The sequence below is a fragment of the Oppia nitens genome, unplaced genomic scaffold (assembly GCF_028296485.1).
Source record: "Oppia nitens isolate AA-2021 unplaced genomic scaffold, nextdenovo-longstitch-racon4-pilon3 scaffold6_pilon_pilon_pilon, whole genome shotgun sequence".
Taxonomy (NCBI): domain Eukaryota; kingdom Metazoa; phylum Arthropoda; class Arachnida; order Sarcoptiformes; family Oppiidae; genus Oppia; species Oppia nitens.
The window spans coordinates 3,417,466-3,428,774 of record NW_026533250.1 but is presented as its reverse complement, the minus strand read 5'-3'; the positions used below and the strand labels follow the sequence as shown (position 1 = coordinate 3,428,774).

Below are 11,309 nucleotides of genomic sequence, written 5' to 3'. Positions count from 1 at the left end.
TGAAAAACGGCTGAATGTTTCAATACCTGCCAAATATTGAAAATCTAAAAATAGATATATATTTTTTCTAACAATTTTTAAGTACAATGAATATACTTATTATAATAATAATTATTATGTGACGATATGAGAGCTAAATGTTGATCTCTTGTGTCACTCTTTCATTGCATTTTCATAAACTGTTTTTACAGTTTATGTTTAAAAATATCATTTAGTTTTCTATTTAAATGATACAAAAGTACTACAAAAGTGGTAGGCGTTTGTCGTTTAAGATTCAAGCAAATGGCAAACGGCCTGATATTATAGTTAAATAGCTCCCAATGAGTTGTCTCAATCACTTAGTTGTCTCTTATTTTGTAAGACAAAAAACAAAGTTTTTTTTGCCTAATGAAAGACAAAATAAATTGATTAATATATTTGAGTGACAACTGAGGACAAAATGAAGACAACAGTTAAAAAATAAAATAATTGATAAAAAGCATACAATGATGTCATTTGTGATGACAGTGACATACGAAACGTAATCTACATTTCGATGACTTCTTGTGCTGAATAAATAGTGGCAAAGATGTGAATAGTGTCCGACAATTACCGCAAATCAATATATCGCAGGTTTGTTGTGTTGTCTGTATTGGACTTAAAGCTAACGGTATGTTATCTGAACTAAGACGATGATTAGCATTGTTTAACAGCAAACCTAACGATTGATTATATAATAGAGAGCTCAGGGATGAGGTGCTGCTGTTGCTGTGGTTTTGTTCACTCAAATGATTGTCTGTTAAATGTTTATTTTCATTAACATTATTGCTGTCAACATTGGCTGTATTGCCCTCCGAGGAACCTGATCTCCAAGTGTTTTCATCTATAGAAACAATGAGAGAACAGTTAGTCAGATCTGGATGACTATCTAATAGTCATACAACTCATTTTCAAACCTATGTCTTCATTATCATTCAGTTTAATTCGTTTTGTTTGACTTTCATCTAAATTATTGCAATTTTGTCCGTTTATATGACTTTCTAATTCATTTGAGATACCGTTTTGTTCACTCGTCGAGTATATGCTGTGATCACCAACAGAGTCGGTGTCCACAATCATATCCGTCATATTAATGGTCAAACTTTTATATTTGTCTTCATTATCGTTGCCTTTCTCAGTATTATTTGCTTCTGAAGCCAACTCTGCGCTGATATCACTCCCATTACTAGCTGTTGATGAGGTCTTACTCGACTTCTGATGTGGTTTTGGTTCCGTCACAAGATTTACATCTATTTAAAAACAATTAAAAAATAGATCTTTAATTATTTTTTTAAATAAATTGCTTTTACATTAAGTGACACATAAAACATTTAATTCGTGTAAACTATTTATAAATATCTTATATTTTTAAAACAAAAAAAGTATTCATTGTTTTTTTGTGCATTAATTTAGCGAAACTTTTATTATTTTCTCTAACGTTAAGCACTTTGAAAAAGTGTTAATTTTTTGTTTTACTCTTACTTTTTAAAATACTTTAGAAACTTTGTTTTATTCAATTTATTTAAGCATTTATTTTGCATAATTTTATACTAAATGCATGTCATTAAAGTACAATACAAGTGCAATGTAACTAATGATTTATGAATTCAATTTGTAATCTTTAATTGTTAGTATTATTCAATAATATCTTTTCCAGTAATAGTTGAATTTTACTTTTAAAATTGTATACAATTTTATAATTTATAAGTCTATTTAAATAAATAAATAATAATAATTATCTGCTAATACTTTATGATAAAATTATAATTTTCAATTTTACTAAAATAAAATCTCTTGTTTAATGAGTAATCGTTTGTATTAGAAAGTTATGGATTAAGTTTTAAAAAAATATTTTTAAACAAAAATCTATTTAAATTGTTTTTCATTGTAATTGATAAGTCATACCAATTGCTTGACCAGCAATAACCTGTCCGTCTTGTGATATGACAGCGTTGAGTGCATCCATTTGGTCGTCATATTGAATGAATGCATAGCCTCGAGAGTGAACAACAATAATATTTATAATATAAATACAATATGTTTTAGTAAAAGACAAATATTTATTAAGAAAACTTATATATCGATATATGTTTCTATAATATATATATACAGTACTATACTATTATAAATATGGGGTAAAAGTATTGAAAAATCTGTTAAAGTGAATACCCTTATGCATTGATATGGCTTTAATATCACCGAACTGTGCGAATATGAGATGCAAATGTCTTTTAGTAATAACACTTGTGTTGAGATTTCCGATGAAAATCCTTGACTTGAGGTCATCGGGTGATCGAGAATTGGTGGCATTACTCACACAAATGGTCTGTTGGTGGTCTCGCATCTGACGCTTCAGTAGTCGTTTGCTGTTTGAATTCATGCTCTACTTTAACCACAAACCTATCATTTATTATATCCAATGATTTATCTTTTCACTCACAGACAGAGAGAAAGAGAAAGAAAAAAAACACTAATAATATATTAAACAGAAAAACAATAATTCATTTGATGAGACACTCAACAACTGAAAACATTGCAAACAAATGAAGAGATGCTTTCTCTTGTAGTCAACAATTAATGAAAAACAAATAAATATAAGAATAAAAGTTTATATATTAAACAAAAGTCAGTCATTTGGTTTGGTTTGGTATAAGAAGTTAGTTGAAAGACAACAGACTGTGATGACTGTCTCTCAAACGAAATGCCAACTTATATGAGGCATAGGAAGCATGCGATAGAGTTATGCCAAGAGTGGTGATGTCGAGTGGGATAACACATCATTGAATGCTCGGTTGGATAAAAAAAGATGAGCACAAACTCGACTGTCTTATCAAACTGTGTATCATATTAATGATTAATGAATGGGTCTAACAGTACCTAAACATTACACTACATTCCAACACATCTATATAACCCATAAGTATTGTTTCCAAAACTCTTAACTCTAATTAAAACCTTTGGCCGCTATTTCACTATTATATTAAAAGTCTTGCCATTTATATGTCACTGGAGATGATGTTTGATGTTTAAAAATCTTGTAAATTATGTCAAAAAACAAAATTCAATGCTCTCTCACTCATTGAGATGTAGTGATAAAATAAAGTGAAAGAGAGAGAGAGAGAGAGAGAGAGAGATTCATAAAATAGTTGCTAATTAATTACTTTGCAATACATATACTATAAATATCAGGGTTAAGCAGCAAGTGGTGGGTACGGGGGGGGGGTAAAGGCAAAATAACCCCTAAGATTGAAATTTTTGGAGTTTAAATGTCGCTTAAAAACAAAGAGAAATGACAAAAGGCGTCGAAATTTTGTTTCGAGTCTCAAAATTATAATTTTAATTAATATTTTATTATGTTTTTATAACATTTTTTGATTGTAATTATTCAGTAAAAATAAGTAAAATAGTTTTAAAAAATCACGTTAAAATTAATCTAAGTATATAAATATTTTAATAAAAATATTAAACTAAAAAACTAAAAATTAAGTATTTGTTAAAAGGAAAGTAATAATATTAAAATTAATGTTAGTAAAACAATATAAAATTTATACTGTATATGAAAATGTTTTTATTAATAATTTTTTTAATTTTAGTTATAAATAAAAAATAATTTCAATTTTATTATTACTTGAATTAAAACTTTAACTAAGTTAAATAATTAGTCAATATTTATATAAAAATATGCAAAAAAACAAACTATTTAAAAAATTAATTAATTCTAAAAATATTATTTAGAAATAATTAAAATACTATAAATAACTCATAGTATTTCATTAATGATTTTATTTATTTATTAATTAAAAAAAAATATTTTGAGAAATAGTGGAATTTATTGGCAATATTTACTTATTTTACTGGAAATTTATTGACATTTCTCTTGACCCCTCCCTTTGATTTTACATATTTAAAAAAACTTGTTATTTAAAAATGCAATAAAAGTCTACACCCATCCTATACTCCCCAAGATTTTTCCTGATTTGTGACTTGAATCCCCCTAAAATCCAAAACCTATCTTAACCCTCATAAATATAAATTATATATAACTTTAACTATACAGTATAGTACAGTATATATGCTATAATAATATAACTAAATCACTAAAATAACGCCAATTTCAACAAAAAGTGTTAGCAATTAACATACAATAAATCATTTTAATTCTTTAGTTGTTTTTTAATAAATATTTGGCTTATTATTAAAATAATTGTTAACATAATTGATACATTTTTTAAAAACATTTAATAACTATAAATAAATAAATCATAACTTTTGCAATTCAGCTTAATTAAGATATTGTATTATAAAAATAATTTGCTTATTTTATAAATTATAACATTATATTATTTTAAATTCTAATAAATAATTTTAAATGTATAATAAAACACATGTATTACATAAAAAATGTAAAATATGTGTTTATGCATGAATTAAAATAAAATATATTTATTGAAGTTATGTGAAGTACTATAATAAAAATATACGGTATGTTATATTACAATTTAAAATATTCAATTCAATTAATACTATTTTCATATGTATAGTTATATTATTACTATATTAAAATACTGTATAATTTTATGATTGTAATTATTAAAATAACACATTCAATAGCTTTACCTTTTAATAATTTATACATATATTCTTTAGTTGTTTTTTTAATAAATATTTGGCTTATTATTAAAATAGTTGTCAACATAATTGATACCTTTTTTAAAAACATTAATCAACATTATATTACCGGTATGTATATATTAAAATCACAAGATATACAGGTATGAAAATATTGGAAACAATCATTACCGGTAAAGCAAATTTAACAACATAAATTATCTAGATGATATTGCATTTAAATGATAAAATTAATAATATGCTTATTCAAAATTATTATAATACTGTAAACAAATTCAGTAAAATAATAATAAATTTAATTATAGTTCTTTGAAAAGTGTTTAAAAACTTAATACTTAAATTCATCATAAATTAAATTTTTAAAAAGTCTATAAATTTACATTTAGAGTAAAATAATACATTAAAGTATATAAAATTTTTATATGCAATATTATCTGGATAATTTCAATCCATGTTTCCATAATTATCAGTAATTGCAAATATAATAATAATAATAACATTATATAATACTTTATATATAATAAACACAAAACAACTATTAAAATACTATATCGTAGAAAATATTTGATTTGATAAATGTCAACAAATAATACAATGTTTTGTATAAAATATAAGCAATAGATTTGAGATTTATATCTAATGTCTACAATAAATAGAAAAATACTTTTTTAAGATTCAAAAAGAAAACCTCACTTTTTTGGTACCACTTTTATGATAATAGTATTCATAACTCGAGTGAACCCAATATGTTGCCGGTCTTTCCCTTTCTGTGTAATTGAGGAAATGTTGTCTTATTTTGCGGTGGATTCAGCTTTGAGGCCAAATAGACAAACGGTTCGATAAGCGATTTGCGTTCAGTGGCCGTCACCTCAAAGAGTCGTGTCTTTTCCCGTTGTGCCCAACCTTGAGATTCGTCGCAATCGACCTGACGTTCCCGAAAACGGTCCACTTTATTGCCAATTGTTATAATTGGCATCTTATTTATAATAATAGTTATAGCAATTAATGAATCAATTAAACACTTCTTTAGCAAAACATACATCTCTTTTATCTTTATATCTGTCGATCGCTTTCTTGATGTGATCGACAATCAAATACGAGTTCTTGTCGTTTATGGCGTAAACCAATATAAAAGCCTAAATAGTGTCAAACAAATGACTTAATTATGACCATCAAAAACAAACATTATTTCCATATAATGTCTAACTCTTACGTCTGCAAAAGCCAAGTATGTCTTAATGGCGTCGATATTGAGAGGAGCACTCTTTGGCACCACATTTGGTATCAACAAAATAATTGGTCACCGATTAGTATCAATAGACAAATCATTGATATTAAGTACAAACCATTCCTGAAAAGTCAAATAAATAGATCTTCTCTTTGGTTTGTCTGTCAGTGTCGATGACGGCGCCAAAGATGTCTTCAATGGTCGGCTCGTAATTTGTGCTGAACTTGTGTTTGGATCCGTTGATCACTTGATCCAATATTGATGTTTTGCCCGTTTGTTTGGCGCCCAACACTACAACCTTATAATGACTTTTCATGATTGCACTCAATGGGTGACCAATTTGGGTGACAATTAGTGTGACACTGAAGACAACAAAATATTATTTATTCAAATGTTTTGGCATTTGTTGTGTAATTTGAATGTATTTTTCACTCAATGTTTACAACATTTTTGCATTGAATTCAACACTAAATTACGTTAAATAATATAAATGTATTTAAAGTTTTTTTTGTTGATTTAATTTGAGTATAAATTTAATAAATAAAATCAATTAATATTTAATTCAAATGATTGTATTGTTAAATATGAATCACTTTTTTGACACAAATTATTTGGTAAAATCAGATGAATCACAGATTGTTATCAATATATGACAACAATTATTACAGTCTTTGATAACGTCTTTAATGATATGTTTTTTTCAATCAAAACATAAACTCGTCTTTTAATTGAATCGTTTCGTCAGTTGATTGCAATAAAAGTGAGACTTTTTTGTATCATATTTTTGATGGCAAACAATGAACACACAGAATGAAGACTACGAAGACATCAATATTGACAGTAAGGATGAGTCCAAGAATGATGAGATCGATGGCGAAGACGACGATATTGTCGACGCTCAGGAAGATGTGACCGAAGATGACGATGAGTTACAAGCGATGGCCCAACAGTTGAGTATAGATTACGCCAATTACTTCAGATTTGACATCACTTGTGAGGTATTCAGTATATCATATACTATATAATCATATCATTTCAAAAAATATTAATTTTACAAAACAATAATTTTTGTGTAAAAAACAGAAGAAGGAAACTGAAGACGCCATCGAAGATCTTTTAACACATTTGGAAGAGTTTTGCGGATTAATTGATATGATTAGGAATGACAATAATATTTGTCTCGAAGAAGTGGTCAATAAGATAACGGAAAAATCCAAAATCATGGACGAAGTCTACTCTAAAATCGATAGATTGGAACAATTTGTCGAAATTGTCAAAAAATGTGTCGACGATATGGACACTGAATTAACTAAAGCGGAACAGCTTTTCGGTGATAACAATAACAACAATCGGGTCAAGAAGTTTTTCAATTCTTTTATTGGCAACACTTCTAAACAAAATGATTTCAAACGACTTGATGTCAGTTATGAACCAAAAGAGATCTTTAGAACCGATGATTATATTAAGAGCTGTGATTTCGAAGCTGTTCCACAATCCGATGGCCAATCATCTAGTCGTAGCTCAAACACTAACAATGGTTCTATAAAATCAGCTATTGTTTAGCAGCCAATTTCAATTGCCTTCTTTGATATCATTGTTATTCAAACTTTGAAAATAACATTTATTACAAATATTTATACGAATGTAAAAAAAGACAATAATTTAAGAAAGATTTAACTAAAAAATATTTTTTATAGAATTATTTTATAATAATTGTTTTAATAATAATTTTTTTTGTTTAATTAAATTTAAGGTAATAAACAAAAATAAACTAAAACACTAATTCATTTGGACTCTTAATATTGAACTCATTTGGAAGTCATGTCACATATTTTTTGGAACTCATGAGTTAGAGATCACTCGAATTGTCCAAAACTACTTTCTCTCCCGCTTTGAAAGCAGGCATTCCTAGATATGGACATTTGGCGCACCGGAAGGCATCGCCTAAATAGCACTGAAACACATTAATAAAAAACAGAAATTAGATCTAAATTAATGATAAACAGATATCAAGACAATTATAATTAATGTAATACATTGCCACACGAAGACTTTGCATTTTGCGAATTCTCTTTAATCTTCTGTAAGGCCTCCGACTCGAGTTCTTCAGCCAAACCACACGAACAGTTGGCACAGGCTTTGCGTTGTTTAGTTGTGGCGCACACTTTGAGTGACTGTGGATCGGGTAGAGTCTTGTCTTCTTCAGTCAATAGTTCGTTATCATCAATCAAATCAACCGAATCGTCAATAATTTCCATTGCAGCCAATGACCAGATCTTAGAAGTAGACGACGACTTGTTGTCACCAAAATTCAATTTAACACTCGATCCGACTTCATATTCGGGTTTAGAGACAGTTATGTCATCATTAGTTTCAATGAGATTCACGAAACCATTCAATTTAAGTGATGTCACCAAAGAACCAGTTGTACAGTCTTTCGACTTCTTTATAATAAGTCGTCCCTTCGGTTTCAACGAAGACAACAATCGATTCAGATGTTGGTCATCCAGTTGTTGGACAGAACTGATGATCAGGTCGTGTTGGGTGACAATCGACGACACTATCGATGAATAACAACAAATCAGATGACAATCAATATTAGCGAACATTACATACGATTATTCAACTGTTGATGCGTTACATGACTTTCGCCCACTTTGTTGACAATGTTGTCGACAAATGTTTTGTCAATTGTATGGTCACTGTCGGTGATCAACAAAACCGAGTCGTTTGGCGATAAATTTGCGGCCATTTGTGTCTATTAACCGAAAATTAGTTTTCAATAAATAATTTTTTAAAAAATAGTTTATTTATTTAAATGTGATTTTAATTAATTGTGTTTTAAAAAAATAAATATAAATTAGTATTCAATACTGTATTGCAATGCAATGGAAAAAATGTATGAAAAAACTGTTCATAAATGTTGTGATTTTTGATTGCAATATAAATGCCATTGAATTGAATGCTATTAACAGAGACATTGCATAGAGTAATAGCAATGCAATCAAATTGAAACCAATGGTTACATTGTATATGAAATGTAAGTCCAATGTCTGTCGCACTCTATTGAGTGACAAACGTATCAACAGTTGAGACAATTTTTTTTGTGTCCATTAACTGCTTATTCATTGATTTAAGATTATTAATAGGGATCAGCTGTTTGGTCATCAACTAGAAAACAATGGCCACATTTCACGACGACATCTGGGGTGTCGATAAACAATACAAAGTGTGTCCTTATAATCGTAACCATAGAGTGCCGGCCAATCGGTTTGTCTATCATCTGATCAAATGCGAGAAGAAAAGCAAAGAACAGCTAATTATGTGTCCATTTAATGGCAAACATCGGGTCACTAAAGAACTGTTTGATCTTCATATGTCTAACTGTCCCGACTTGTATGTCATGACAAATGCTAACAATGGCATAGAAAACGGGGTTCTGGTGTCAGAACCGAACAAACCAATTGAAGTACCGATAAATGTGACCAAAAAGTGTCAACAAAGTGATGCTAATGATGGCAAAGATGATAATGAAGAAGAAAGTTGGGATTAATACTGATATTAATACTAATGTTTGCATTCAATTAATGCTATTTTTAAATATTGATATTTTGTTTCATTTTTTTCTATTAAGATTTCATTACTTTGAAGTTATATTTGATTAAAGATTAATATATTATACGATATTATATGTTAATAATTATTGTAAATTAGATTTAAATATTTTGATTGACTATTGAAACTATTGATAGAAAATACTGTTTAAACAATTATTACTTTTATTAGTGATATTTTTTGTGATGTTATGACTATATTGTTATCCAAACCTATAATGTGATGAATAATACAACAATTTAAACAAAATGTTTTATTTAAGTAAATATCAGTAATTTTTATGGAATTTTTGTAAAACAAATGTAAAGATAAAAGCTTTTAAAATATTAGACATTTATATTATTTATGACTCAATTAAAATACTGTAGATTATAGTGTCTAATATTGTTAGTTGTATTGTAATAAAATGATAATTAATGAAACTGTACGCTAAAAAGCTTAATCAATAATACAGTAAAAGTAATAAATTTATTATAAAATAATAGATGTTTTGGTGTATAAATTGTGAGACAATGTCATGAAATGTTTGAATAATTGCATTAAAATGGCTGAAGAAGTGCTGAAAAGAGCATAACTAGTGATAAAAAGTGCATTTAATTCATATGTTTCGTCAATATATAGAGTAATACATACAGTAGTAATGGTAAGGCCGGGCACCGGCTAATGGACTGTTTTCCGGCCAACATTGCTGTCAACGGATATGGAGTGGAGATTCACAGCGACTACTATAACAACAACTACAACAACCACTACAATCCCAAACCACTTCTCTCAACAGTGAACAGTCATCTTTGGCAACATTAACAGCTATAGAAAAGTGTTGGCATTCAATATACAGTACTATTCAGTTGTAAAGCACTGGTAGTTATCCTTTTGATACTAACAACCATTTCTTTTTTTTTTGGTAAAAGTTTTCTTTTCTTAACGTAAAAGTCTTTTCATAACTTATATAGTATTGTAACGGAAAGTAAGGAAATCCTTCGGAAACATAGTTTTTAACTCAAACCGGCAAAGGAAGGAATTGGCACTTGGATTCAGTGCCAACTCAACTGAGAGACCCTCTACTGTAGATTGGAGTCCTACCAGTGCCACCAATACATATGTACAGTACTATAAATATATATAACAGTTATACAGTATATACAGTAACAATGAAGTTGACTTTAACTTATAACAAGAAATATGTCTCACATTTGAAAATAGGGAACAAATGAATGTGATTCCGATATGGGGTTAACAGGATTTCCTATTAAATACTATACACTAACTAACAGTTCTATAGATTCGTGTTAATTATGTCTACTTTTTATTCATTAGACTTAAGTTTTAATTGTGATTACATTTGTTTAACCAATTAATACAGTATTAAAACTATTGCAAAAACATTATTGATTTGAATTTAAAATTTTTGTATTTTATTCAAATAATTTGTTTTTTTTAAACAAAGATCGATGAAAAGCTAATTTTATTTAAACATTATTTTCTAATATTGACTCTCATTAGAGTATCTAAGCTAACAAATAGTCAGTCTTTGGAAAAATAAAATAAATTCAATGCAATGACAGCACAACCAGTATTATAGTGAGTGCCTCATCACTGACAGGAAGTGCTGACTCAGTTTACGGTGTATTTCCACAAACTATAGTCACTCTATTCATTGATATAACATTAATAGAGACAGTGATATAAATTTTGATTATACAGACAAAAAATATATATATAATATTACCATTTAATATTGTATGGTCGGTAATAATGGTGACCAAAATTGGCACACATTTAGCACTATATGTTTGCTAAACTAAAATTATAAATATAT

At 28.1% G+C, this 11,309-nt stretch overlaps 5 protein-coding genes across 5 annotated transcripts; 2 read left to right on the top strand and 3 right to left on the bottom strand.

Moving 5' to 3' along the window:
* Positions 1-491: 491 nt before the first annotated feature.
* LOC128962516 (putative mediator of RNA polymerase II transcription subunit 24) lies at positions 492-2,394 on the bottom strand. Its single transcript, XM_054308890.1, has 4 exons — positions 2,188-2,394; positions 1,924-2,013; positions 936-1,268; positions 492-862 (listed from the first exon to the last, which is right to left on the bottom strand). The coding sequence occupies exons 1-4, from the start codon at positions 2,360-2,362 to the stop codon at positions 492-494; spliced, it is 969 nt and encodes a 322-aa protein (XP_054164865.1). The 5' UTR covers positions 2,363-2,394.
* Positions 2,395-5,227: 2,833 nt separating this feature from the next.
* On the bottom strand, positions 5,228-6,338 carry LOC128962635 (NF-kappa-B inhibitor-interacting Ras-like protein 1). The gene is made up of 4 exons (XM_054309030.1): positions 5,994-6,338; positions 5,861-5,911; positions 5,688-5,783; positions 5,228-5,623 (listed from the first exon to the last, which is right to left on the bottom strand). Exons 1-4 carry the CDS (start codon positions 6,189-6,191, stop codon positions 5,372-5,374), a joined length of 597 nt encoding a protein of 198 aa, XP_054165005.1. The 5' UTR covers positions 6,192-6,338; the 3' UTR covers positions 5,228-5,371.
* A 228-nt stretch (positions 6,339-6,566) lies between these two features.
* LOC128962634 (biogenesis of lysosome-related organelles complex 1 subunit 4-like) lies at positions 6,567-7,525 on the top strand. Its single transcript, XM_054309029.1, has 2 exons — positions 6,567-6,873; positions 6,959-7,525. Exons 1-2 carry the CDS (start codon positions 6,673-6,675, stop codon positions 7,436-7,438), a joined length of 681 nt encoding a protein of 226 aa, XP_054165004.1. The 5' UTR covers positions 6,567-6,672; the 3' UTR covers positions 7,439-7,525.
* A 48-nt stretch (positions 7,526-7,573) lies between these two features.
* Positions 7,574-8,802, bottom strand: LOC128962633 (anamorsin homolog). Its single transcript, XM_054309028.1, has 3 exons — positions 8,492-8,802; positions 7,912-8,435; positions 7,574-7,829 (listed from the first exon to the last, which is right to left on the bottom strand). Exons 1-3 carry the CDS (start codon positions 8,625-8,627, stop codon positions 7,725-7,727), a joined length of 765 nt encoding a protein of 254 aa, XP_054165003.1. The 5' UTR covers positions 8,628-8,802; the 3' UTR covers positions 7,574-7,724.
* Positions 8,803-8,893: 91 nt separating this feature from the next.
* Positions 8,894-9,498, top strand: LOC128962636 (gametocyte-specific factor 1-like). The gene has a single exon (XM_054309031.1). It carries the CDS (start codon positions 9,057-9,059, stop codon positions 9,426-9,428), a length of 372 nt encoding a protein of 123 aa, XP_054165006.1. The 5' UTR covers positions 8,894-9,056; the 3' UTR covers positions 9,429-9,498.
* The last annotated feature ends 1,811 nt before the right edge of the window (positions 9,499-11,309 follow it).

Bases quoted from the DNA above. Each gene is read 5' to 3' on its own strand.
- LOC128962516 (XM_054308890.1), bottom strand. From the start codon at position 2,362: ATGCGAGACCACCAACAGACCATTTGTGTGAGTAATGCCACCAATTCT. The intron at 2,014-2,187 runs GTATTCACTTTA...TTCACTCTCGAG, and splicing joins AGCCATATCAATGCATAAGG to GCTATGCATTCATTCAATAT. The intron at 1,269-1,923 runs GTATGACTTATC...GTTTTTAAATAG, and splicing joins TATTGCTGGTCAAGCAATTG to ATGTAAATCTTGTGACGGAA.
- LOC128962635 (XM_054309030.1), bottom strand. From the start codon at position 6,191: ATGAAAAGTCATTATAAGGTTGTAGTGTTGGGCGCCAAACAAACGGGC. The intron at 5,912-5,993 runs GTTTGTACTTAA...GTGGTGCCAAAG, and splicing joins TATTTGACTTTTCAGGAATG to AGTGCTCCTCTCAATATCGA. The intron at 5,784-5,860 runs GTAAGAGTTAGA...GACACTATTTAG, and splicing joins CATACTTGGCTTTTGCAGAC to GCTTTTATATTGGTTTACGC.
- LOC128962634 (XM_054309029.1), top strand. From the start codon at position 6,673: ATGAACACACAGAATGAAGACTACGAAGACATCAATATTGACAGTAAG. The intron at 6,874-6,958 runs GTATTCAGTATA...TGTAAAAAACAG, and splicing joins GATTTGACATCACTTGTGAG to AAGAAGGAAACTGAAGACGC.
- LOC128962633 (XM_054309028.1), bottom strand. From the start codon at position 8,627: ATGGCCGCAAATTTATCGCCAAACGACTCGGTTTTGTTGATCACCGAC. The intron at 8,436-8,491 runs GTATGTAATGTT...ATTCATCGATAG, and splicing joins GCATCAACAGTTGAATAATC to TGTCGTCGATTGTCACCCAA. The intron at 7,830-7,911 runs GTATTACATTAA...AATGTGTTTCAG, and splicing joins CAAAGTCTTCGTGTGGCAAT to TGCTATTTAGGCGATGCCTT.
- LOC128962636 (XM_054309031.1), top strand. From the start codon at position 9,057: ATGGCCACATTTCACGACGACATCTGGGGTGTCGATAAACAATACAAA.